The sequence below is a fragment of the Bos grunniens genome, chromosome 16 (assembly GCF_055505025.1).
Source record: "Bos grunniens cultivar Pamir isolate PY7600 chromosome 16, Bosgru_T2T1.0, whole genome shotgun sequence".
Taxonomy (NCBI): Eukaryota; Metazoa; Chordata; class Mammalia; order Artiodactyla; family Bovidae; genus Bos; species Bos grunniens.
Genome location: NC_141180.1, coordinates 26,073,810 through 26,100,809, shown reverse-complemented (window position 1 = coordinate 26,100,809; position 27,000 = coordinate 26,073,810). Strand labels below are relative to the sequence as shown.

General features: G+C 39.7%; 1 protein-coding gene across 1 annotated transcript in view; it reads right to left on the bottom strand.

Annotated features, from left to right (window-relative positions):
- The window catches only part of SLC9C2 (solute carrier family 9 member C2 (putative)), a 99,907-nt gene that overhangs the window by 7,323 nt on the left and 65,584 nt on the right, over window positions 1-27,000 (bottom strand). Inside the window, exons 16-23 of the mRNA XM_086343756.1 lie at window positions 26,805-26,993; window positions 22,888-23,037; window positions 22,111-22,162; window positions 20,225-20,373; window positions 18,100-18,225; window positions 12,039-12,137; window positions 8,002-8,169; window positions 5,169-5,300 (exon numbers count right to left, since the gene is read on the bottom strand). Coding sequence (XP_086199882.1) covers window positions 5,169-5,300; window positions 8,002-8,169; window positions 12,039-12,137; window positions 18,100-18,225; window positions 20,225-20,373; window positions 22,111-22,162; window positions 22,888-23,037; window positions 26,805-26,993 — 1,065 coding nt within the window. The remainder of the gene's footprint in view (window positions 1-5,168; window positions 5,301-8,001; window positions 8,170-12,038; window positions 12,138-18,099; window positions 18,226-20,224; window positions 20,374-22,110; window positions 22,163-22,887; window positions 23,038-26,804; window positions 26,994-27,000) is intronic.

The following is a 27,000-nucleotide window of genomic DNA, read 5'->3' as shown; positions in this document are numbered from 1 at the left end:
GCAATGGCACTCCACTCCAGTACTCTTGCCTGGAAAATCCCATGGACGGAGGAGCCTGGTAGGCTGCAGTCCATGGGGTCACTAAGAGTCGGACATGACTTGATCGACTTCACTTTCACTTTCCACTTTCATGCACTGGAGAAGGAAATGGCAACCCACTCCAGTGTTCTTGCCTGGAGAATCCCAGGGATGGGGGAGCCTGATGGGCTGCCGCCTATGGGGTCATACAGAGTCGGACACGACTGAAGTGACTTAGCAGCAGCAGCAGCAGAAGTATGTACTATATAGCACAGGGAACTATACTGATATTTTGTAATAATCTATAAGGCAAAAAGAATATGAAAAAGAATATAATATATACAACTGAATCACATTGCTGTACACATGAAAATAACAAAACATTATAAATCAAACATATTTCAATTTGTTAAAAAAAAATCCATGTGTAGGTATTTGTGTGGACATAGTTTTTTAATTCCTTTGGGTAAATATCAAAGAGAGTGCTTGCTGGATCATATGGCAACAGCATGTTAGTTTTGTAAGAAACCACCAAACTCTCTTCCAAAGTGGCTGTGTACCATTTCACATTCTCACCAGCAATGAAGAGTTCTTGTTGCTCCACACCCTGGCCAGCATGTGGTGTTGTCACTGGCCAATTAATAGGTGTGCAACAGTATCACTTCCTTCATGGATCACTGCCTTGTTGTGGCAAAGGGGCTTGCATAACACAATGAAGCTAAGAGCCATGCTCTGCAGGGCCACCCTAGACAGACAGGTCATAGCAGAGAGTTCTGACAAAACGTGATCCACTGGAGGAGGGAATGGCAAACCACCCCAGTGTACTTGCCATGAGAACCTCATGAATTCTTTAAATCGTCAAAAAGATAAGACACCAAAAGATGAGTCCCGAAGGTCTGAAGGCGTCCGATATGCTACTGGGGAAGAGCAGAGGAGAATTACCAATAGTAATGAATAGATTCAAGGGACTAGATCTAGTTAACAGGGTGTCTGAAAAACTATTGACAGAGATCCATAATAGTGTACAGGAGGTGGCAAACAATACCATCCCAAAGAAAAAGAAAAGCAAGAAGGCAAAGTGGTTATCTGAGGAGGCCTTACAAATAGCAGAAGAAAGAAGAGAAGCAAAAAAGCAAGGGAGAGAGGGAAAAGTACATCCAATAAACACAGAGTCCCAAAAAATAGCTAGAAGAGACAAAGAAGGCCTTCTTTAATAAACAGTGCTTAATAATAGAAGAAAACAACAAAAGGGGAAAGACTAGAGATCTCTTCAGAAAAACTGGAAACATCAAGGGAACATTCCACCCAAAGATGGGCACAATAATGGTAGAGATCTATAGCAGGAGAAGAGATCAAGAAGAAATGGAAAGAATACACAGAAGAACTATATTAAAAAGATCTTAGTGAACCAGATTACTACAATGGTGTGGTTAGTCACCCAGATCCAGACATTCTGGAGCGTGAAGTCAAGTGGGCCTTAAGAAGCACTGCTGTTAATAAAGCTAGTGGATGAGATGAAATTCCAGCAGAACTATTCAAATCCCTAAAGGATGATGCCATCAGGGTTTTGCATTCATTATGTTGGCAAATCTGGAAGACCCATCAATGGCCAGAGGACTAGAAAAGGTCAATATTCATCCCAATCCCCAAGAAGGGTACCAAAGAATGTGCTAACCATTGGACAATTGCACTCATCTCCCATGCTAGTAAGTGAAGTGAAAGTCACTCATTTGTGTCTGACTCTTTGTGACTCCATGGACTATACAGTCCATGGAATTCTCCAGGCTATAATACTGGAGTGGGTAGCCTTTCCCTTCTCCAGGGGATCTTCCCAACCCAGGGAATCTTCCCAACCAGGGATCGAACCCAGGCCTCCAGCATTGCAGGTGGATTCTTTACCAGCTGAGCCACGAGGGAAGCCCAGTAAGGTTCATGCTTAAAATCTTGCGTGTTAGGTTAGGCTTCAACCTTATGTGAACCAAGAACTTCCAGATGTCCAAGCTGGGTTTAGAAAAGGAAGAGGAACTAGAGATCAAGTTGCCAACATTCACTGGATTATAGAGAAAGCAAGGGAATTTCAGAAAAACATTTCTCTCTGTTTCCTCTGACAGTGTGGACCATGACAAACTGTGGAAAGCTCTTAAAGAGATGGGAATACCAGATCATCTTATCTGTCTCCTGAGAAACCTGTAAGCGGGTCAAGCAGCAATAGAAGTATGGAACAACTGATTGGTTCAAGATCGAGAAAGGAGTACAACAGGGCTGTCTGCTGTCACCCTATTTGCTTAACCTATACACTGAGCACATCATGAGAAATGCCAGGCTGTATGAGTTACAAGCTGGAATCAAGATAGGCAGGAGAATCATCAACAACCTCAGATATGCAGATGATACCACTGTAATGGCAGAAACAGAAGAGGAACTAAAGAGCCTCTTGATGAGGGTGAGGGAGGAGAGTGAAAGAGCCAGCTTAAGACTAAATATTAAAAAAACTAAGATCATGGCATCCAGCCCCATTGCTTCATGGCAAATAGAAGGGGAAAAGGTGGAAGCAGGGACAGATTTCCTCTTCTTGGGCTCCAAAATCACTGCGGACAGTGACTGCAGTCATGAAATCAGAAAACGATTGCTTCTTGGCAGGAAAGTGATGACAAACCTAGACAATGTGTTGAAAAGCAGAGACATTACTCGGCCAACAAAGGTCCATTTAGTCAAGGCTATGGTCTTCTCAGTGGTCACATACAGTTGTGAGAGCTGGACCATAAAGAAGGCAGAATGCTAAATAACTGATGCCTTCGAACTGTGGTGCTGGAGAAGACTCCTGAAAGTCCCTTGGACAGCAAGGAGATAAAACCACTCAATCTTAAGGGAGATCAACCCTGAATATTAACTGGAAGGACTGATGCTGAAGCTGAAGCTCCAGTATTTTGGTCATCTGATGTGAATAGATGACTCATCTCATTGGAAAAGTCCCTGATGCTGGGAAGGATTGAGGGCAGAAGGAGAAGAGGGTGTCAGAGGATGAGATGGCTGAATGGCATCACCAATGCAATGAACATGAACTTGGGCAAACTCCAGGAGATGGTGAGAGACAAGGAGGCCTGGCAAGCTGCAGTCAGTACCTGGGGTCACAGTCAAACATGACTGGGCAGCTGAACAACAACAACAACAATGGTATCACATTGTTTTAATTTGCATTTCCCTGATGACATAACTGTTCTCTTGAGAAACCTATATGCAGGTCAGGAAGCAACAGTTAGAACTGGACATGGTGGGAACACATGTATACCTGTGGTGGATTCATTTTGATATTTGGCAAAACTAATACAATTATGTAAAGTTTAAAAATAAAATAAAATTTAAAAAAAAAAAAGAACTGGACATGGAACAACAGACTGGTTCCAAACAGGAAAAGGAGTACATCAAGGCTGTATATTGTCACCCTGCTTATTTAACTTATATGCAGAGTACATCATGAGAAACGCTGGGCTGGAAGAAGCACAAGCTGGAATCAAGATTGCTGGGAGAAATATCAATAACCTCAGATATGCAGATGACACCACCCTTATGGCACAAAGTGAAGAGGAACTAAAACGCCTCTTGATGAAAGTGAAAGAGGAGAGTGAAAAAGTTGGCTTAAAGCTCAACATTCAGAAAACGAAGATCATGGCATCTGGTCCCATCACTTCATGGCAAATAGATGGGGAAACAGTGGAAACAGTGTCAGACTTTATTTTTCTGGGCTCCAAAATCACTGCAAATGGTGACTGCAGCCATGAAATTAAAAGACGCTTACTCCTTGGAAGGAAAGTTATGACCAACCTAGCTAGCATATTCAAAAGCAGAGACATTTCTTTGCCAACAAAGGTCCATCTAGTCAAGGCTATGGTTTTTCTAGTAGTTATGTATGGATGTGAGAGTTGGACTGTGAAGAAAGCTGAACGCTGAATAATTGATACTTTTGAACTGTGGTATTGGAGAACACTCTTGAGAGTCCCTTGGACTGCAAGGAGATCCAACCAGTCCATCCTAAAGGAGACCAGTCCTGGGTGTTCATTGGAAGGACTGATGCTAAAGCTGAAACTCCAGTACTTTGGCCACCTCATGTGAAGAGCTGACTCATTGGAAAAGACCTTGATGCTGGGAGGGATTGGGGGCAGGAGGAGAAGGGGATGACAGAAGATGAGATGGCTGGATAGCATCACCAACTTGATGCACATGAGTTTGGGTGAACTCCAGGAGTTGGTGATGGAAAGGGAGGCCTGGCATGCTGCAGTTCATGGGGTCACAAAGAGTTGGACATGACTGAGTGACTGAACTGAACTGAACTGATGACATATGATGTGGAGTATCTTTTCCTATATTTATTTGCTATTCATATATCTTCTCTGGTGAAGTTATCTATTATCAGCTTTGGCCCATTTTTTAATCAGGCTGGGTTTTTTCCCTACTGTTGAGTTTTAAAGCTCCTTGTATGTTTTGGATGATAGTTCTTTATATGATATGTCTATTGCAAGTATTTTCTCCCAGTCTGTGGTTTGTCTTCTAATTCTCTTGATATTTGCTCATTTTTAACCCAATATTGATATTCAGTATCACAATTCAATGAATGATCTTAAACTTCAGGTTTGTCACTTCCCCAGTTCCTGACTCATGGTAGGGGCTCAAAAAATTACTAAATGGAATGCAAATATAGGTTGTAAATTGTACCAGTCCAAGAACAGACCTGAACCGCTACTTTTTCAAGAGAAAGTTCATAGATGAGGCTTGGTAAACTCAATAAAAATTTGAAAAGGCAAATAATTTATAATAACATAGGTAGATAGGTAGATAGAATAGACTAATAAACACCAAACTTGTGCTCAGTAACTCACTAATTAATGATATGCTTGATTCTTGGGGAATCTACCTATTTAAGATTTGCTTACTCTCTTATTTTTAAGGGATGACGGGATAGCCTGAAAAATCAGCTGTCACAAGGGGACCGATGACCTGTAGGAACTCAGAATAACAGAGTGGTAAAGATTCTGAAATCCTACTTTGAAAGATTAAACATACCTTCTTTTCTCTGTCTCCAAAATATGAAATTTATTTTGTAAAAAAAAATACAGGAAATAAAACTTAATTCATATTTTAATCATGCAACTTACCTCATCAACAAGACTTGATTCAAAATACTGATAGGCAATACTGAGAGCAAGCTTCAGCCATATTTTATATTCCAGGGATGGCCAGAAGAAATCAAAGCCTTCATATAAATCCTCCAGGGAGATAAAGCAGACCTGAAATGACAAGGCATCAAACAGACTGCTTGACTTGAAAACAAATTATTAAATCATCAGAAAAACAAATGCCTGTAGGACTTCCCTGGTGGTACAGTGGATGAGAATCCACCTGTCAATGCAGGGGACACGGGTTCAATCCCTGGTCCAGGAAGATTCCATGTACCTCAGAGCAACTAAGCCCATGAACCACAACTACTGAGAGTGCACGCTGCAACCACTGAAGCTCTTGTGCCTAGAGCCTGTGCTCCACAGTAAGAGAAGCCACAGCAATGAGCGGCCTATGCACCACAAATAAAAGTAGCTCCCACCCCCCACAATTAGAGAAAACCCTCAGCAGCAATGAAGACCTAACACAGACGAAAATTTTTAAAAAGTCTGTAGGTTTCATCTTCACCTAACCTCCTAGAAAAACTATCTCTAGTATATTAATTATGATACTCTGCTATTTAAGTATAAGATGATAAAATGTACAGTCCAGTTAAAGCTATAGACAATACTAGTCCAGAAAATTTTATATTAATCAATAGCTAGGATAATTATGAACTTCCATATGTTCAAGATGGTTTTAGAAAAGGCAGAGGAACCAAAGATCAAATTGCCAACATCTGCTGGATCATTGAAAAAGCAAGAGAGTTCCAGAAGAACATCTATTTCTGCTTTATTGACTATGCCAAAGCCCTCGACTGTGTGGATCACAATAAACTATGGAAAATTCTTCAAGAGATGGGAATACCAGACCACCTGACCTGCCTCTTGAGTAACCTGTATACAGGTCAGGAAGCAACAGTTAGAACTGGACATGGAACAACAGACTGGTTCCAAATAGGAAAAGGAGTACATCAAGGCTGTATATTGTCACCCCGCTTATTTAACTTATATGCAGAGTACATCATGAGGAACACTGGGCTGGAGGAAGCAGAAGCTGGAATCAAGATTGCCAGGAGAAATATCAATAACCTCAGATATGCAGATGACACCACCCTTATGGCAAGTGAAGAGGAACTAAAAAGCCTCTTGATGAAAGTGAAGGAGGAGAATGAAAAACTTGGCTTAAAGCTCAACATTCAGAAAACTAAGATCATGGCATCCGGTCCCATCACTTCATCACAAATAGATGGGGAAATAGTACAAACAGTGTCAGACTATTTTTCTGGGCTCCAAAATCACTGCAGATGGTGGTTGCAGCCATGAAATTAAAAGACACTTGCTCCTTGGAAGGAAAGTTATGACCAACCTAGATAGCATATTAAAAAGCAGAGACATTACTTTGCCAACAAAGGTCCGTCTAGTCAAGGCTATGGTTTTTCCAGTAGTCATGTATGGATGTGAGAGTTGGACTATAAAGAAAGTTGGGCACCGAAGAATTGATGCTTTTGAACTGTGGTATTGGAAAAGACTCTTGAGAGTCCCTTGGACTGCAAGGAGATCCAACCAGTCCATCCTAAAGGAGATCAGTCCTGGGTGTTCATTGGAGGGACTAATGTTGAAGCTGAAACTCCAATACTTTGGCCACCTGATGCAGAGAGCTGGCTCATTTCAAAAGACCCTGATGCTGGGAAAGATTGAAGGTGGGAGAAGAAGGGGGCGACAAAGGATGAGATTGTTGGATGGTATCACCGACACAATGGACATGGGTTTGGGTGGACTCTGGGAGTTGGTGATGGACAGGGAGGCCTGGCATGCTGCAGTTCATGGGGTCGCAAAGAGTTGGACACGACTGAGAGACTGAAATGAAATGAACTGAACTGAACTGAGGATAATCATGAGCCCAAGATTATGGAACTAAGCCACATAAACTTATTTATTTTTATTGCCACAATGGGTAACGTGGGCTCATTCATAGTATTTGCGTTCAGAGCAAAGTGCCAATCCAAACAAAGAAGACGACTCTCAGAATTCAAGCTACGTGAACTTCAGCAAATTCAGTTCAGCCTTGTGAATACATTCATGCTTTCTCTTCTCTTCCAAAAGTGAAATGGTATGAAACTGATAAAGCAACATTCCTTTCTGTCTGTCACACTCCTAAGACTCTGCTCCTTGCTCCATTGCATCTAACAGTCCCCAAAGCTTGAGATTTCTTTGTAAGTAGGAACTTTCACTAATTTCTATTTGAATTGCCCACAGCTAGCCCACTATCAGATCACTTCTTTGTTAAATAAAATTCTTACTTAGCAAGTGAAAAATGGAAGAAAGAGATGTGAAACACAAGTATTCTTTAAAAACACTGCTCCCATAATGGTAGCCATTTATGGAGCACCTAAACATGCCAGGCATCTTATCTATGTGTTTTCCTTATCTTTATAACATCAGAAGTTAGATATTTTCTCTTCTAATTAAAAATAGTGACAAAGACTCTTTGGCTAAAATATCTGCCTCCAGTTCAAGAGGGAGGGGACATAGGTATACCTATGGCTGATTCATGTTGATGTTTGGCAGAAACCAACACAATACTGTAAAGCAATTATCCTTCAATTAAAAATAAATAAACTTAACTGTTTAAAAAAAAAATCTCCCTCCAGACACCATAGTGGATGTGAGACATCAAATTGGCCTTTCTCAGCTATACTGCTTCACAATAGCTGGTTGGGTTGACTAAGATAATAGAACCCCACCCCCACCCCCCAAAAAAAGTGCTGCTACTCCTTACTAACTTGAGGAAGAATTAACACCCACAATACAGACACATCCAGGTGCTTACCTGCAAAATAGTTTCACAGATGGCAGTATATTCAATTTCACGCTTAAGTAGACAGCTTAATTCTCCAATTATGTCTCCACTGGTACAGTACTCTGTAAACCTAGTTGTGGACTCTCTGTCAGGCCTTAGGCTCCTGTCTATTCCAAAAGTAGGAGGTGAACTCTCCAACTGCAATGGGGAAATAATTGAGCAAAGGGAAATACAAATTAAGAGCCCTTGACCAAACCTTAGGAGCTCCCAGTGTTTCTTTCAATTATTACAATAGAAGGAAAAGATTCTTTATGAATCCTTTCAGATGGGAAGGAGGAATTAGGCTTTCAAAAATCATTTCTTTCACATTTCAACTCTCTAAGCTGAGACCGTTTCTAATCTTTAGCTTTACAGATGACCCCTATTTACCTGCCTTATATAAAAATTCCACCAAAAGTAGTCACTAAATGCAAGTACCCCCTCTAAGTCTATTAGATATTCTTAGCATAATGGGCTAGTGCCTCAGGTGGAAAAAATTTTTGATGGTATAGATGCATAAACCAGATTTCATGAATGAATATGCCCCCAAGCCAAGTCATAATTTCAGCAGAAATCTTGCCTCCCTTAAGATGCTTAAGAATAATTACCATGAGACATTAGCAGAAAAAGGTTTTAGGATGAACATAGGATGGTTGAGTTACTTCAGGAAAAGAACTGGTAGGCATGGGTGGGGGTAAAAGAAAGTCATCAGATTTCAGGAGGAAGATGCAAGAATTAACCAGAAGGATTACAGAACTTTCCAGAAAGTTTAGTTGTAAGTGCCAAAGAGGAAGGCTACTGCCCAATACACAAGAAATGGAAAAAAGTCACTGAAGGAATTGCTGTGAAAGTTGTACCCTCTCCTAGTGAGTTCCACCATTCAAACTTGTAGAGGCACTCATGCTTCCAAAGAACTCTGACATTTTTTAATTTAACTTTTAATGAAGTCCAAAAGCCTTTTGAGTACAACAAGTCCCCTACACACAAACAAATTCCATTCTGAAAGTGTGTTCTTAAGTCCAATATGTTTGTAAGTCCAACAAAGTTAACCTAGGTGCCCAACTAATACAATTGGTTATATAGTACTATACTGTAATAGGTTTATAATACTTTTCACACAAATAACGTATGAAAACAAACACAAATAATAAAGAAAACGTTTTTAAGCCTACAGTACAGTATATTGAAAAGTACAGCAGTACAGCTGGCATACAGGGACATACTCGTATCTTTGAAAGTTTGCAACTTGAAGGTCTGTATGCAGGGGACTTAACAGTAAAGAAGAATGGTTCTGCTTTTTACAAACCAAGGAAAGATGATTACATTTGTGGCAAGCAGAATTTTAAAGAAGGCCTTCCAAGGTTCCTATCTTTTTGTTATTCAATCAAACATTGATCTATGAACTGCTGTGAAGGGATTTTGCAGATAGAATTAAGGTTACTAATCAGCTAAACTTAAAGAGATGATTCTGGATTATCCTGTGGGCTCCAGTGTAATCACATGAGCCCTCAAAGTAGAAAAGGAAGTAGTCATCAAGACTGGAGAGGGACAAATGAGTTGATTTCTCTGTCCGTCAGTTTTCTCATGAGGTTGATAGAAGGACAAAATGTCATAACATATTGCCATTCTCGATCATCTTTTTAAATGTCACAACTAGCCTCTTCAACTCTTGGTCACTGCTAACATATTACATATTTAACTTAGGTATTTTGTCCATTGTTCCATCTCCTTCTATGCTTCTACAAGAAATTAACTTCTAAGAAGACAGGGCTTTTTTATGTTTTCTCAGTTCTATGCCTAGAATGAACGTGCCTACTGCATAATAGTAATGAAGTAAATATTTGTTGAATGAATGAGTAAATGAATGAATGAAAAGTGCCAGACACTTAATAAGTGCTATACCAGTTGAGCTATTTCAAATCCTGAAAGATGATGCTGTAAAAGTGCTGCACTCAATATGCCAGCAAATTTAGAAAACTTAGCAGTGGCCACAGGACTGGAAAAGGTCAGTTTTCATTCCAATCCCAAAGAAAGGCAATGCCAAAGAATGCTCAAACTACCGCACAATTGCACTCATCTCACATGCTAGTAAAGTAATGCTCAAAATTCTCCAAGCCAGGCTTCAGCAATACGTGAACTGTGAACTTCCTGATGTTCAAGATGGTTTTAGAAAAGGCAGAGGACCAGAGATCAAATTGCCAACATCTACTGGATCATGGAAAAAGCAAGAGAGTTCCAGAAGAACATCTATTTCTGCTTTATTGACTATGCTAAAGCCCTTGACTGTGTGGATCACAATAAACTGTGGGAAATTCTGAAAGAGATGGGAATACCAGACCACCTGACCTGCCTCTTGAGAAATCTGTATGCAGGTCAGGAAGCAACAGTTAGAACTGGACATGGAACAACAGACTGGTTCCAAATAGGAAAAGGAGTATGTCAAGGCTGTATATTGTCACCCTGCTTATTTAACTTATATGCAGAGTACATCATGAGAAATACTGGGCTGTAAGAAGCACAAGCTGGAATCAAGATTGCTGGGAGAAATATCAATAACCTCAGATATGCAGATGACACCACCATTATGGCAGAAAGTGAAGAGGAACTAAAAAGCCTCTTGATGAAGGTGAAAGTGGAGAGTGAAAAAGTTGGCTTAAAGCTCAACATTCAGAAAATGAAGATCATGGCATCCAGTCCCATCACTTCATAGGAAATAGATGGGGAAACAGTGGAAACAGTGTCAGACTTTATTATTTTGGGCTCCAAAATCACTGTAGATGGTGACTGCAGCCATGAAATTAAAAGACCACGAAATTAAAATTTTCCTTCAATTACTCCTTGGAAGGAAAGTTATGACCAACCTAGACAGCATATTCAAAAGCAGAGACATTACTTTGCCAACAAAGGTCCGTCTAGTCAAGGCTATGGTTTTTCCAGTGGTCATGTATGGATGTGAGAGTTGGACTCTGAAGAAGGCTGAGCACCAAAGAATTGATGCTTTTGAACTGTGGTGTTGGAGAAGACCCTTGAGAGTTCCTTGGACTGCAAGGAGATCCAACCACTCCATTCTGAAGGAGATCAGCCCTGGGATTTCTTTGGAAGGACTGATGCTAAAGCTGAAACTCCAGTACTTTGGCCATCTCATGCGAGGAGTTGACTCATTGGAAAAGACTCTGATGCTGGGAGGGATTAGGGGCAGGAGGAGAAGGGGACGACAGAGGATGAGATGGCTGGATGGCATCACTGACTTGACGGACGTGAGTTTGAGTGAACTCTGGGAATTGGTGATGGACAGGGAGGCCTGGCGTGCTACGATTCATGGGGTCACAAAGAGTCGGACACGACTGAGCAACTGAACTGAACTGATACATGTGTTAGTATTTATACTTATAGTTTATTTCCATGATTAACTTTGGTTTTTTTAAGGTCTGAAACACTCATTCTAAAAATATAAAGCCAAATATATTATTTGCACTAATAATAAGTGTTTGTCACTTGTAACTGTCATATAGGATCTATTAATTATGTTGTCATAGCTGGGGCTCACCCATGGATCCAGCTAATGGTATTCAGTTTCTAAAGGATTCTTGTCCCTATCACTCTTACTGATTACAAAGACCTCCTATTAGTTAAAAATGGTATGTTCTTCATCCCTATTTGACCTCTGGGAGAAAGTGACACTGCGGTCTATTTCCTCAACCTTGACTCTCATTTCCTTTAGATGAGTAACCCAACCACTCCAAGTACTGGGTTCCTTATATGACCATCACATAAAAGACTGTCCCTGCCAGGATTGTTGTGAAGAATAAGTAATAATTATGAAAGCATTTTGTAAGATGGGAAGCACCTTTCAGATGGTGGGTGTTATAATTATCTCTCAGCTGTTGTGTTAGCTCCAAACAGAAATGGTTTCATTTGAAAAGAAATTATGTTAAAAATTTGAAATTTTCTTGGTTCCTAAATTTCTCCTTATGTGATAATTACAAATTTCAAGACACGTTTTTAGTAAAGAATAAATAGTTCCTTACGATTGCCATTCCTGAAATAATCAAGTAGATTCCTTGTGGCATTTCACCTTCTTTACAAATGACATCTCCATAGTCAAAATAGGCAAGTTTAGCTCTTTCCTGAAAGAAAAGAAACAGGAAAGGAAAGAAAAAGAATCAACACAAATCTTCATAATCTACTTCTCTAAAGAGAAATGAGATTTTAAAGCTAAAATGTAGCATAAAAACAAACTATATTCTTTGGTTTGTTAATGAGTTATAATGTTTTGACAAACCTCATTAATTTTTAGGGAAAAAAGGGACAAGTAAGCAAACTGCAGACTTTGTGCTTAGGACCTAGCAGAGTGACTGGCAGAAACACCCAATAAATGCTAGGTTGGATAAATGTTTACAATAAAGTATAATAATTATGGTCAAGGTGACAGGGGCGGAGCACTCTGGGAAACAAATTCAGAAAGGCCACAGAAACCCTGACTTGGGTGTCTAGGGAAGGAACAGCTAAACTGAGACCTGAAGGAAGAGTAACAGGACAGCCAGGATACCATGAACTGAAGACCATTCAGGGCAGAGGTTTCAGTTTATGCAAAGACCCATTAGCAAATAGAATAACTGCACTGTGGGGTAACACAGAAGATTCAATACATCTCAGGCAGGGAGGGATGGAGACCAGGGTGGAGCTATCCATTAGGCATCAATAGGCACAGTGTCCAGAGTTCACAGTACTTTTAGGGATTCACAGCAATGCTTTAGTTTCTTTTAAAATCAGAAGAAAATAAGACAACTTTTAGGTAGAGTAAAATGTCTTAATACTAAAGCATCTAATGCTAATATAGTCATCTTTATAGTAACAAAATCACAAAGTATAATTTTTTGGTGTTTTTTAACGGAGGAAAAGGCAGAAGTGCCTGGAGTCCGGGTGGAGGCAGGACTGGAGAGGTGAGTCGGAGCCAGGTCTCCAAGGGGCTCACATGCACAGTAAAAGCCCGCACACTGTGGAGCCCGGGCACCACAACTTCATAATCCGTGAGTCACAACTAGAGAGTCTACGCACTGCAAGGAAAGATCCCATATGAAGCGATGAGGATCTCATGTGCCACATAAGATCTGACACATCCAAATAAATTTTTAAGTTTGAGCTTTTCCCAAAACCAGGGGGTAGTCACTGAAGGGTTTCTAACAGGAGACTTACAGTGACACGTTTGCATTTTACAAAGATGTGGAGGAAACATATTTTTAAATCATTCATAGTAGTTGTCGCTTAGTGTAGGGTGGGGAGTGAAAGGATATCACTTTTTACTTCTGAATTATTTTACAGTGTTGAAATAAACGTGGATGACTTCACAATATTTTTTTTAAAAGCTGGCCTAAAGCCAATTATCCAGTTTATGTATTATTCAGATCTTTTTTATTTTCAATTGTTGTCTTTAGGCTTATCCTCATATACTATTACATTTTTAATTAACCACAACAGTTGAAGGATGAAAGGAGGAAGGAGTAGTGAAAATTAACCGTTGCTGCTGTGATAGAGATCAAGATTAAAATTACCATCTATAATAAGGGGGTGTTTCTTTTGTTTGCTATATGGATCTTTCCATGCATTCCCTGGGCTAACCCTAATGAGAATGATGTTCATGTGCTCCCAATTCATCACATTTTTTTTTTTACCCCAGTGAAATCTGACCTAAGTGGCTACCAATAACCAACATATTAAGGAAAAGGGCCACTTAATGAGTGAACCATTTTAGAGCCGGAGAGCCGCAACTAGCAAGCCCACGTGCAGCAACTACTGAAGCCCGTGTGCTCTCCAGCCTGTGCTCCGCAACAAGAGAAGCCACCGCAATGAGAAGCCCCAGCACTGCAATGAAGAGTAGCCCCTCCTCTCCGGACCTAGAGAAAATCCACACAGCAGTGAAGACCCAGCACCACTAAAAATAAATAAACATTTTTAAAAAAAGAGTGAGTCATGTCTGAAAGGGGGTGGAGAGAGTCTGACAGCTTTGCTTAGGCATGGCAGGTGAAGGAGTGGAGGAAGCTTGTGCCCTGGTTATAGATTCATCTCAGGTGTATGGAAATCATTAATTTATGGAGTTCCTACCCATTGTTTTTCCCATTCCTCCCCCATTCACTGAAGGATGGTCAGTTAATTATACTTGTGAGAGCATTACCTATAAAGAACCAAATTCGAATTTAAACTTGGATATTTAAAAAACCTGAAGAGGATGCAGATTGTAATCAACACCCCTTAGATACCTTCTTCCCAGTCCAAGACCATCCCTCACCTCCCACCCTCTATTCCCCAGACTACCTTCAGTGGCCCCTGCCCATTAGGTTTCCCACTTCTCACAGTCACACTTGTACTCCCCAAAGCTGGACGTTTGATTCAAGCTAAGCTAGTTGGATTTGTCTCTCAAGAATTTGAACTAAAGGACAAAGAGCCTGGGAGTGAGAACTGGGTCATCATAGCCATGTGCTAAAGGAAGAGTCCACAAATTCCTACCACTGACATTCCAGAGCTGGCCTGATTCCCACCCTGTTCAGGGTTAGTCTGTCAACTGTTTCTTGGTGTCTGTTGTTCAGTGGCTAAGTCATGTCTCACTCTTTGCAACCCCATGGACTGCAGCATGCCAGGCTTTCCTGTCCTTCACTATCATCCAGGGTTTGCTCAGATTCATGTCCGTCGAGTGGGTGATGCTATCTATCCATTCCCTGCTGCCCTTTTCTTCTCATATACCACTGCAATATATTGTTAGTAAGATCCCCTCTTGCTTAAACTAGTTGAAATAGGACTTTGTTACTTTCAACCATACAAGTCTTAATTTAATTAAATTTGAAATTAATTTCAAAAGTAAAATTCAAAAATTTCTGGCATGAAGTAAACACTAGTATGGCCTAAATGAAATCAGATCTTCAAAGCTCAGTAAAACCCTCTTATGACTGCTCTCTTCATAGAAAACAAGGAAAATGTTCCCTCATTATAGTTAAACAGATGACATATATCTCCATGTCTAGATCACAAGGTAGAGTACAACCAAATTTACAGTAAAACAAGTACCACTCTTTGTCACAGAGTTTTCCTGATTCCAACAAGTTGATGAAACAGTTATTATTCATATAATTCATATAACTATGATATAATTCATATAATTATCAGGGCTTCTCTGATAGCTCAGTTGGTAAAGAATCCACCTGCAATGCAGCAGACCCCAGTTCAATTCCTGTATCGGGAAAATCTGCTGGAGAAAGGACAGGCTACCCACTCCAGTATTCTTGGGCTTCCCTTGTGGCTCAGCTGGTAAAGAATCCACCTGCAATGTGGGAGACCTGGGTTCGATCCCTGGGTTGGAAGATCCCCTGGAAAAGGCATGGACTCTATAGTCCATGGGGTCGCAGAGTCAGACATGACTGAGTGACTTTCACTCATATAATAGCCATTTAAAACTAAAACCACAAACTGGTAGTCCATGAGTCATATCCAGTCCACAGATATATTTTGTTTGGCTTGCAAAGTATCTTTAAAATTCTGAATTGGTTGCCAAGTTTTAAAATTCACATAAAAATACATATGTATGGATTCTCCTTTAAAAATTTGACTTTTACATTATTAAATCTAATAGTCAATTTTCAGACTTCATCTTATGTGATCTCTCAGCCTCATATGACATAGTTGATCACTTTCTCCTTCTTGAAATACTTTCTTCACTTAGCTATGGGACACCATTCTTTTTTTTTTTCTCCTATGTGATGAATAATTCTCCTCAATTCTTCTTTTCCAGCTTTACTGAGACAGAACTACTCAGCAGTAAAGAGTCCACCTGCAATGCCAGAGACACAGGTTCAATCCCTCGGTCAGGAAGGTCCCCTGAAAGAAGAAATGGCAACCCTCTCCAGTATTCTTGCCAGGGAAAATACAGTGGAGAGAGGAACCTGGCGGGCTACAGTCCATAGGGCTGAGAAGAGTCAGACACAACTGAGTGACTGAGTACACACACACACACACAATATAAGTGTAAGGTATACAGCATAATGACTTGACATGCACATATTGCAAAATGACTATCACAATAAGTTTAGTTAACATATATCACTTCATATAGTTATAAAAAATTTTTTCCATGTGACAAGAACTTTTAGATTCTACACTCCTAGAGCTTTCAAATATACTGTACATATATGACTATATAACTATAGTCATCATGTTGTATACCTAGTAATTTTCTATCTTGTAACTTGGAAGTTTATACCCTTTAACCCACCTGTCTAATTTACCCAGCTTCCACTCCCCTCCTCTGGCAACCATCAATCTGATTCATAGCTCACAACTCAACCCTTGGATGTTCATAACAATTCCTTGAGTTATCAAGTTTCAAGGCCTTAAATATTATCTCTATGCTGACAACTCCAAAATGTCTTTCTCCAATTTGACCTCCCACCTACATTCTAGTCATGTATCTAACTGCCTACTCAACAGCTCCACTTGGATGTCTAATAGCCTTCTCAAATTTAACCTATTCAGAATCAAACTCTTGCCCAGCTCCTGCCCTATATAAATCTTCTCTTCTCCATCTAAATAAAGGGCTAATCCATTTTCAGATTATTTTCTATTTCAGCCTAAAATTCTAGAAGTTATTCTTTCTCTCTCTAGCACTCACTCCATCAACATTTATATGCTGTCTCTTCAAAGCCTATTGAGTCTGAACTCTTCTCATCACTTTCACTCATCAATCACATCCTACCTGGATGCCCTGGCTTGCCCTTGACCCCCTACAGCCTATCCTTAACACATCAGCAGATGATCATTTTTAAGTGTAAGTTAGATCATGTCATTTCTCTCTTCAAAACCTTTCAACACTTTTCCACTTAATTCTCAGTAAAAGCCAACGTCCTAAGAATGACCTACAAAGTTCTACAAACTCAAGCTTGCCACAAATGCTTAGTCTTTATCTCCTCCCTCCAGCACTGGTCCTTCCACAGGGGCCTTTGTGATGTTCCTTGAATAGAGCAGTCAGGGCTTCCCTGGTGGCTCCATCAGTAAAGAGTCTGCCTGCAGTGCAGGAGACCAGGGTTTGATCCCTGGTTCAGGAAGATCTCCTGGAGAAGGAAATGGCAAACCACTCCAGTATTCTTGCCTAGAAAGTCCCATGGACAAAGGAGCCTGGCGGGCTACAGTCCATGGAGTCACAAAGAGTTGGACACGACTCAGCGACTTCAGCGACTTGAACACAGCAAGCATATCCACCTCAGGGCACTGCATCTGCCTTCTCCCAGATATCAAAATGGTGTATTCGCTCACTTATTTCAGATCTCTGTCCAGAGGAAAGGTACTAGAGCAGTCTTCTCTAACCATCCATATAAAAGAGCTGCCTACCTATATTCTCCTTTTTCACCTTTTCTCCATGTAGCATTTGTCACCACCTGACAGACTATATATTTATGCATGGATATGTTTATTGTCCGTCTCCATCCATACAACATAAAGTCAGTGAAAGCAGGAATTTATTTACTTTGTTCACCACCATATCCCCAAACCTAGAACATTCTGTGGCTCAAAGAGGCTATTCAATAGCTATCTATTGAAAGAGTACACATTCCTGTAGGAATACTCAGCTGACTTCAGACAAAGCATGAACTCTGGAATATACTACAGTCCTGTTCCCTATTTATATTACACCCAGATGGTTTTACTTTTATATTATCTGCCTGGCCTGCAAAGTAACTTAAATATGAGACCCTTGATCTAAAAAAGTCTTTTACAGAGTGTGCATCTGGAAGTCTGGGGCTCTTCATCAGAAAATAAGATGGGACTGGGACTGGTAATAATTGGGTAATGTATTAAAAGAACGTATCATCCTAAGCAGATAAGCAATTATTAAAAAAAAAATCTTTGTGCTTTAGGCTCAAAATGAAATCCACTCTTCTTGGTTTTGCTGGGCCTCCATTTTGACTTATCCTTTACTGCCCATTACAGGAGTCTTACCTTGGATACGTTTTTTTTTTTTTTTTTCTTTTAATTATTACTCTTATATTAGGGAATGAAAAATAATTATCATTGAACATGAGCTAGAATATAAGACAGAATCTTTACCTTGAAGAATTCAATGAGAACATCTTTATTTTCTAGCCAAATGATATTATGAAGATATTTGTCAGGAGTAGGGAGCGGGATTGCCATTGGAAAGTTATTCAATGATTTTATTTTTTCAAGAAGTACCTAAAACAAACAATCAAAATAATGGTGATCAGATCCTGTAACAGAAAGGGGACATCAGGTAAAAATGAAGGAAATTTTAAATAAAATACTGTTTTGCAGAGCATTTCTTCTTTAAATTGTCCTCTAATTTTTTTTTGGGGGGGGGGATTCTTTTTCTCCACTTACTATTTTCACTAGTATATTAACTCATATTGAATTTATCCTTTTTATAATCCAATTAATAGCTATATTCTACCCTGTCTTAGTCTCAAACTTAACTGTTGATTACTATATGATTTAATGCCACATTCTCTCAAATTCTTTTTTCATGTGAGTGAGTTGCTTCTCTACATTCTTCTAGTTTTGGAGGATAAGGTTCTAGTTTTGTGGCCTTTCAGAAGTCTTCTCTGACTTCCCCAAGTAAGAGGTAATCGCTTACTTGACTTATTCCCAGTGTATCTCTTACAAATCTCCCTTACGGAACTCATTACATTGTAGTATTATTATGTTTACTTATCTGTGATATGTAACTTTTGTTGATTGCCTAGATAAATGACTAAATGAAAAAAAGAGGAAGAGTGTCCATGGACTTTGGAATCAATGTTGTACTCATTAAGTATCCAAGTCTCCTCAAGAGTCATGGGACATAGTAAGTATTCAACATATATTTACTCAGCCAAACTGGTTAGACTTATCTAGCTCCTTACAACCTGGGATTGATAATTATATGTCTTCAGCCAACAATTAGGCAATTAATTAATAGGCATTCAACAAATAACTGTTGAATGATTGATTTGTCCATTACCTTTCTAAATAAACCTATAGGAAAAAATAAGTCTCTCTCTTCATAAAGGCTATTGTTTATTTAACTAATGGGTATCAATCATTCAATTGAACGTTATACAATCTTCAAAGTAATAAAGGGAAAATAGAAAAAAACACAACATGAACAGAGGTGGAACTTGAAGAAAACTAAAAAGTGGCCCTTCTTGTCCCTCTGACAGACACTAAGGAAAAATCATATTACCATTTAGTCCTGTGCCATGACCTTATAGAGACTAATGAGGCAGAGTTAAAACAGGAAAAGCTGGCCTGTCCCTTGCCCACTTCCCTGCCAGGGCCATGGAGAGAGGACTATGTTCAGAGAATGTCCTGAAGCACAGCCCAGGTGACATGTGGCTGAAAAGTGCCAGGGACAAGAATAAGCATGTGACACCCAGGAACAGCTTATCATTGGAAACACAGGCAGAATGTGGGACCAGAACTTCTATTTTTCTTCTTTATGCTATGAAGTAGATAAGACCCTCCTTGTACAGGAGAGAAAAAAGCATTACTATTTGCACAATTCGCAGTCTAGACAGTGGATGTGATAGCCTGGTAGAATTAAATATTAAACATTTTTTCCTCTTATGGTCTTAATTTTTTGCAAATTTGTAATTTTTCCAAGTCCATTTATCAGCCAACCACTTAGGGTGTCTCCCCTGTTCCTCTCAAACTCTTCCCTCCCTGATGTCCGCGTACACACACACACACACACACGTGGGTCCCCTCCCACCTATGTTAACATTATGTAATTACCACTTTCCTTGCTACAGTTACTGGGACTGGACTGTAGATATTTCACCAGTGGATAGAGAAGCAGAAAAATCTAATGAGTTTGTAAGAGAGAGCCAAAAGAAGATGCCACAGAGGGCAACCCTAATAGGAAATGGAGAAGCTGAACGCTTTCTAGGTCACTGCTCAAGTCCCTTTCTGAGGCCTGGCTGTGTGGTCTGGTTACCATGAGGTCTGTAAGATACTCTGTGTCCTCATGATAAATGCTCCATTTCTTTGTGAAACCTAGCTCAGGTTGGTTCTGAAAAACTAAGTGGTTTAGACATAGAGGGAAAGAGGTAGCAATGGCACTAGTTGCCACTGGCATTAACAAAGACTTAAACAACTACAGAGTTAACAACTGTCCTGACTCACCCTTTTCCCAATCTCCCTAGGAATCAAGTAGTATGGGAAACTGCTTACTTACCTTATTCATCTCGACACTCTCATATTTATCAATAATGCCTCTTGACGAAAGGAAGGTGAGGCTTTTCAGAGCTTTAGCAATCACATTCCGGATTGCCTGCTTGGTCTTCAAAGCAATGACAACATCACGACCCTCATGCTCTATGAGTCCTGAAGCAAATAAAAGTATCAGTAAGCAAGAAATTCAATAACCACAATAGTAACAAATATTTGCATAAGTTTATAATTTCCAAAGTATTTACTCAATATCTTTTCATTCCTGTTTTGTATAGAACTTGTGAGGCCAGTAGGACTACAGTTATTTTCACCTCCATTTTATAGATGAGAAAATTGAAAAAAGCCTTCCTTCACCAGTTAAGAGAACTTCACTCCATCTTTTTCTCAAGGTATCTCCTACATATCTTCATTACAGAACTCATTACGTGGTAGTATTATCATTCTTCCTTATTTGTCTCATCCTTCGTATTGTGTAATTCTTATTGGTTGGATGAATAAATGACTGAAAGTGTCCCTGGACTTGCACTGGTGGGTCTTTCTGAAATCAAACTGCATATTTTTTCCTCTTCAATGAGCATGAGAAGTCATGAGATGAACTGGGAGTCAAGGCTTAAAATCCATCTGTTTCATCCTTGTAATACTAATCTTGAGCACAATGCCTGACATCTGGAAGGGACTCAGTCATTTCTGAACTGAAATAAGCTGAGCAGTGAAATGAAGGACAGCATGGTGGAGAGCACAGGAGATCTCACCTGGTGTGAGATCTAGCTCACCTCTTACCAGCCATAGGACCTCAGGGGAGTTAAATTTTCTAAGCCTCAGTTTCATTATCTATAAATGAAGATGATAATAATATTTGCTTCATGGAGTAGTTATAAAGATCAAGTGAAATAATGCATATAAATCCATTAACACAATTCCTGACATAATTAGCATTCAATAGTAGGTTGCAGTAACAATACAGAAACAGGCACTCTTTCACATGACTGAATCAAGAACACTGTGTAATATTCCATACTGACCTAAAACATAAGACAGCAGCTACTAGGCCCCTGACCTTTAAAAGCACGGAAATAAAAACCCGCCTAATATGTGAATGGAAACAATGGATCCTGGATTTTCTGAGACGGTGACAAAATATTCTGACCTACTGTCTACAAATTTATAATTTCATTCATTAGACCATGCTTTTTCAGTCTTGTTAAGGTAAGTGTGATCCTCATAAATCCATATGGCATCTTACAATGCGGTTATAAAAACAAAGGGGCTTTGCTTTCTTTCTTTTACAGTAACATCCATTTGTTAAGGGCATACCAGGTGCCAGGCTCTCTACCAGGAACTATATTCTGGCAAACACTGAGAGCCTGGCCCACAGCCCCTTTATGAGGAAAGCAGATCTAAGAAGTTTTGTACAAAATCCTAGGGCTCCCCTGAATGTTTCAACCCAAGCAGAGTGGCAGTAGATGCTCAAAAAACTTCATCCCTCACAAACTCACTTTGTTTGAGTACCCCTACAAACAAAGTAGGGCGAAACAAAAACAACACTCTCTGTCATAGGTAATCCTTTGTGTGTCTTTTTCTTACAACCTTAAGGAATACGATCTTGCCACCTTAACACACTTTCTGCACTTTCCATTCTTGCTTTTATGCTCCCATAGCAAATAACAGAACTCCTCTAACTTTCTGCAATTATCTCTTGATACGCTCACACCTCCCACCAGGATGTGAATTTTATGTACATCTGGCCTATTATATATGTTCAATAAATGCTTATTGAATGAATAAATGAATGAGTCTGTGATTGAATCAAAGCATGAGTTTGTCTTCCTTTGGTTAAATTATGGGATGATAAGATGTGATTTCAGGAAATTAGATATCCCAACTACTTACCTAGTTCTTTGACAGCATCTCGTTTGTTGGTTTCCAAAATTTCATATAATTTCTGTGACAAATTAAGAAATGTATTAATTTCTAATTATACCAAGTACATTACTGGCTTTAAAATTTGAGGGAAAAAAAGGATGGTAGAAAAATCTCACTTAATTATCATTTGGGGGAGATATTTAATTCTTCTCTCTTTGTAAATTCACCTGCTTTTCCCAGGCTCACTCTCATAGTGCAATGAATGCTGTGTAGTAGCTTACAGAAGTACATAAGTATTGCATCTAATATTTCTCAGAAAAGACTAGTGTGCACTTCATTGTGTGCCAAAGAGAATCCTCAGAGATAGCACCCCACTAGAGGATGTCAAACAGAGCAGCCAATTGGAGAGCCAATCTACTGGGAGTGCAAAAACAAGTGGAATAATGAAAAATATGGTGTCAGGTAGGTCATGTTTCCTACAGATAACTCCTGACATAACTGAAGAAATAGCTCCACTCTGGGCTAAACAATCTCTGTTCTATCATACAATTGTTACTTGTTAACTTCCCACCATGGCCAAGGCATGCTCTTGAGCTTTGAGTCTTCTTGAAGTTTGATAATCAGAGCTGAAATTTAAAGAACAGAAACTGTTCTCTGCAGCACCTCGTATCACATAATAAACAACTGAATCCCTTTCACTTAACATAATTTATCTTTTGAGTCAAATACATGCAGAAATGGTCTTAAATTAAATCAATACACCTAAGGGATGTTTTTCCCAAATGACCAGTACTTGTCTCTCACCTGATCTATTGACTTTCGGCTAGAAATCTGTCTTATTAAAAACTTGGTATCCTCTAGACTTTTGACATAGCCTTTTGTAATACTATATGTCAAGCTGAGGCGCTTTTTGATCTGCACATCTACAATATTTATCAGCAGTGGTATTATTATCTGGAACAATGGAGAGAAAAAAAAACAAACGAAAATTTGATGAGGAAAGGCACCCTCTCAGGCAGATGTTCTCAACATGCCATTTCTAACAAGCCTGTTAGAATACAAATACTGAAACATCCACTGCTGAAACACAAATTCTCAGGCCCCACTCCAGACCTGCTGAATCAGAAATGCTGGGGACAGGCCCCCAGATCAATGCTTTAACAAGTCTCCCAGGTGTTTCTATGTACACTCAAGTTTGAGAGCCCCTCTCTAAAGAAAAGAAAGCTCAATGAATAACTGGTTCTGTAGCTTTAAGGCGAAGTGCTTACCACTCACTGCCTCTTCCCTTATTTTCCATACTCCCAGTTTTCAGAAGACAAGACAGGTCACCCCAATAACCTGGACAGTAGTTACCAACAGAATAAATCTCTCTACACCTCAGTTTCTTCACTTGCAAGATAAGGAATTTAGGGTAATCTGAGATTCTCCTTAACTCTAAATTTCTCAAATGACAAGCTGAAGCAGGAGAGTATAGTGACTAAAGGGAGTGGGATTTTTAAATAAGAACCTCCCTGAGTTCAAATACCAGCTCTCTGCTACTCACAGTGCTGTGACCTTGAACAAGTTACCTAGGGACTCCAAGGACTCAGCGTCCTCATCTGTTCAATGAGGATGATAACACCTAAGTACCAGGATTCCCAAGGAGCTGCCCCTCACAAGCAATGCAGTCAATCACAGAGGCACAACAGAGTACAGGCAGGGAGGTGAGGGGCCAAGTAACCCAAGGGGAAGACGTGATCAGGAAAAGAACATCACAGCAAAGGAATCACACGAGCAGAGAAAGCAGAGCTTTTCTTAAACTGTTATTTTGGTTGTGAAACTGGGGAGAAGGGGACATATTGAAGAGGATTTTTTTAATATGAAGTTTTATTCCATGATGCACTGGCTGATCTAAAGTAAAGTTCTTCAATATTCTTCCAGGTTACAGATTTGCTTTTTTTGGAAGCCTCACTCTGCTGAGACTGGCTACCAGGACACCTAACTTGATAAAGCAGGGACACCTACTTCCCAGTATTGTAACAATTTAACTAGATACGTATGTAAAGTGGTCTGCACAGATCCTAGAACACAGTAAGTGCTCAGTTTAAAAAAAAAAAAAAAAAAAAAAGCTACTCATGATTATATTTACTTAACTGCATTCCACTGGGATTTGTCAGAGCACCCTGAACAGAAATAGCAAATGGTTCACACTGTAAACAGGGTTGACTTCTGTACTAATACATCTTTAAATCTTTATTTCACTCAGAGAGACTTTTTGCAAAGTATCCCTTCTAAAATACTTATTTTACATTCATCTGCATAAGATCCCAGTGTAAAAACTGATTACTTATGAAAGCCTCTACCTTCTATATTAAGACTTAACCTCACCCTACATATCCTAGAATACTTTGTATTATAATGAGATTATACCCTATGTGGGCACTTTGTTCTAAACTCAGCTCATAAGGAAAAAATAATAAATAATCAAAATTACCCCTGAAGCAGGTTTTATGTATATAACTATTAAAGTCATTCTTATGAATATTAAAGAATGGTAACATACTTCATTTCTATTCTATATTAAGTATATATATAGTGGTGTTTTAGTCACGAAGTCATGTCCGACTCTTGCAACCCCATGGACTATAGCCCACCAGGCTCCTCTGTCCATGGGATTTTCCAGACAAGAATACTGGAGTGAGTTGAAATTTCCTTCTACAGGGGATCTTCCCAACTCAGGAATAGAACCCGAGTCTCCTGCACTGCAGGTGGTGTCCTGCATTGCAGGCAGATTCTTTACTGACTGAGCCACCAAGAAAGCCCTAAGTATATAACACTTAATATAGAATAAAGGAAGGAACAAAAAAAGGAAAGTCAGTAAGCACAGGTCTGGGAATTCAGACAATTCTACCTAAGACAACTATTAAATTTCTTGGCAAATAGGGACCAGGTGGAGGATTCTAATGTCTGCCTTTCACCGTCAGGGTTTAGAGCAATATTTTTTAATATTAAGTTTATATATCTTCAATACATACTAATAGATTTATTTAATGTAGTAAGAATTGTTGTTTATTCACTAAGTCATGTCCGACTCTTTGGCGATCCCATGAACTGTAGCTAGGCTGCTCTGTCCATGGGATTTCCTAGGCAAGAATACTGGAATAGGTTGCCATTTTCTTCTCCAAGGGATCTTCCTGACCCAGGGATGGGACCTGCATCTCCTGCTTTAGCAGGCACATTCTTTACCACTGAGCCATCATAGAAGCTTCCTAATAAGAATTAAGCGACTCAAAAACATGGAGTGGCAAGAGAACTCATCTAAAACTCCCAAGTTAAAAGCCTATATTAATATCATGCAACTGCATTGGAAAGAGAGAAAGGAAGTTTAAGAACTGAGAGTTAAAAATCTGAAGATCTACTTTCAGAATCAAAATGAGAGCCACGAAAAGAAGAAATGAAGACATGGTCATTGTTAAGTAGTCATGTATGGATGTGAGAGTTGGACTGCAAAGAATGCTGAACACCGAAGAACTGATGCTTTTGAACTGTGGTGTTGGAGAAGACTCTTGAGAGTCCCCTGGACTGCAAGGAGATCCAACCAGTCCATTCTGAAGGAGATCAGTCCTGGGTGTTCTTTGGAAGGAATGATGCTAAAGCTGAAACTCCAGTACTTTGGCCACCTCATGCGAAGAGTTGACTCATTGGAAAAGACCCTGATGCTGGGAGGGATTGGGGGCAGGAGGAGAAGGGGACAACAGAGGATGAGATGGCTGGATGGCATCACTGACTTGATGGATGTGAGTCTGAGTGAACTCCGGGAGTTGGTGCTGGACAGGGAGGCCTGGCGTGCTGCACTTCATGGGGTCACAAAGAGTCAGACATGACTGAGCGACTGAACTGAACTGAACTGAAGGCGATTGAAGGCCACAGTAAAACTGAACCTCATAGGCAGTAGGCTAAGGAAGTAGTGTGTACTCTAGAGTAAATATTTTATGTTTCTGCACAGTTATGGCTTTGTGAGCAAATTTTACTAAAACCTGGAGAACTAGTTTCCAGGTTATCCTGCTTCAAGTGGAGCTATCATTTTCATTTATTCATTCAGTACATGATTTAGTAAGTACTTACACAGGTGGCACGAGTGGTAAAGAACCTGCCTGCCAGTGCAGGAGACATAAGAGACACAGGTTTGATCCCTGTGTCGGGAAGATCTTCTGGAGTAGGAAATGGCAACCCACTCTAGTGTTCTTGCCTGAAGAATCCCATGGAGAGAGGAGCCTGATGGGCTACAGTCCATGGGATCGAAAAGAATCGGACACATCTGAGCGACTAACACTTTCACTTTCATATACTAGGTATCATTCTAGGTTACATCAGTAACCAAAACAAAGACCATTACCTCATGGAAAATACATACAACATATAGTAAAAAGGTGGTAAATGCTATGCAGAAACAAATTAATTTAAGCAAATGAAGAGGGACCAGGGAGATGGGGTGGAAAGCTGGGAGTATGGAGGGCAGGTTGCCATTTTACGTAGTATGGTCAGGGAAGGCCTTCTCCATGAGAAGGTGAGAGTTGAGCAGTGACTTGAACGAGTGAGAGGGTGAACCAAGCAGATACCTGTGGGGAGAGGGTTCCAGGAGAAAAGACAGCTCCCTCCCTCATTTCTTCTAAAATAATGAGTTTTCTTAATTCAGTTGACAAATAGTATAGAAAAAAAAATTTTTTAATGTGAAGTTTTACCTTGAGAAGAGGAAAAAATCTAATTATTCTTAAATAACCTATTATTACTGTAAACTGAATAAGAATCAAGTTGTCTGGTCTCAGTCTCACAAAGTATATACAAAATATATCAACAATTCCAATAAGCACAATAAAAAATTCCAAAGTATTCCAGTGCTGATGAAAGTATTTCCTTTTCAAAATTATTATCTGTTTA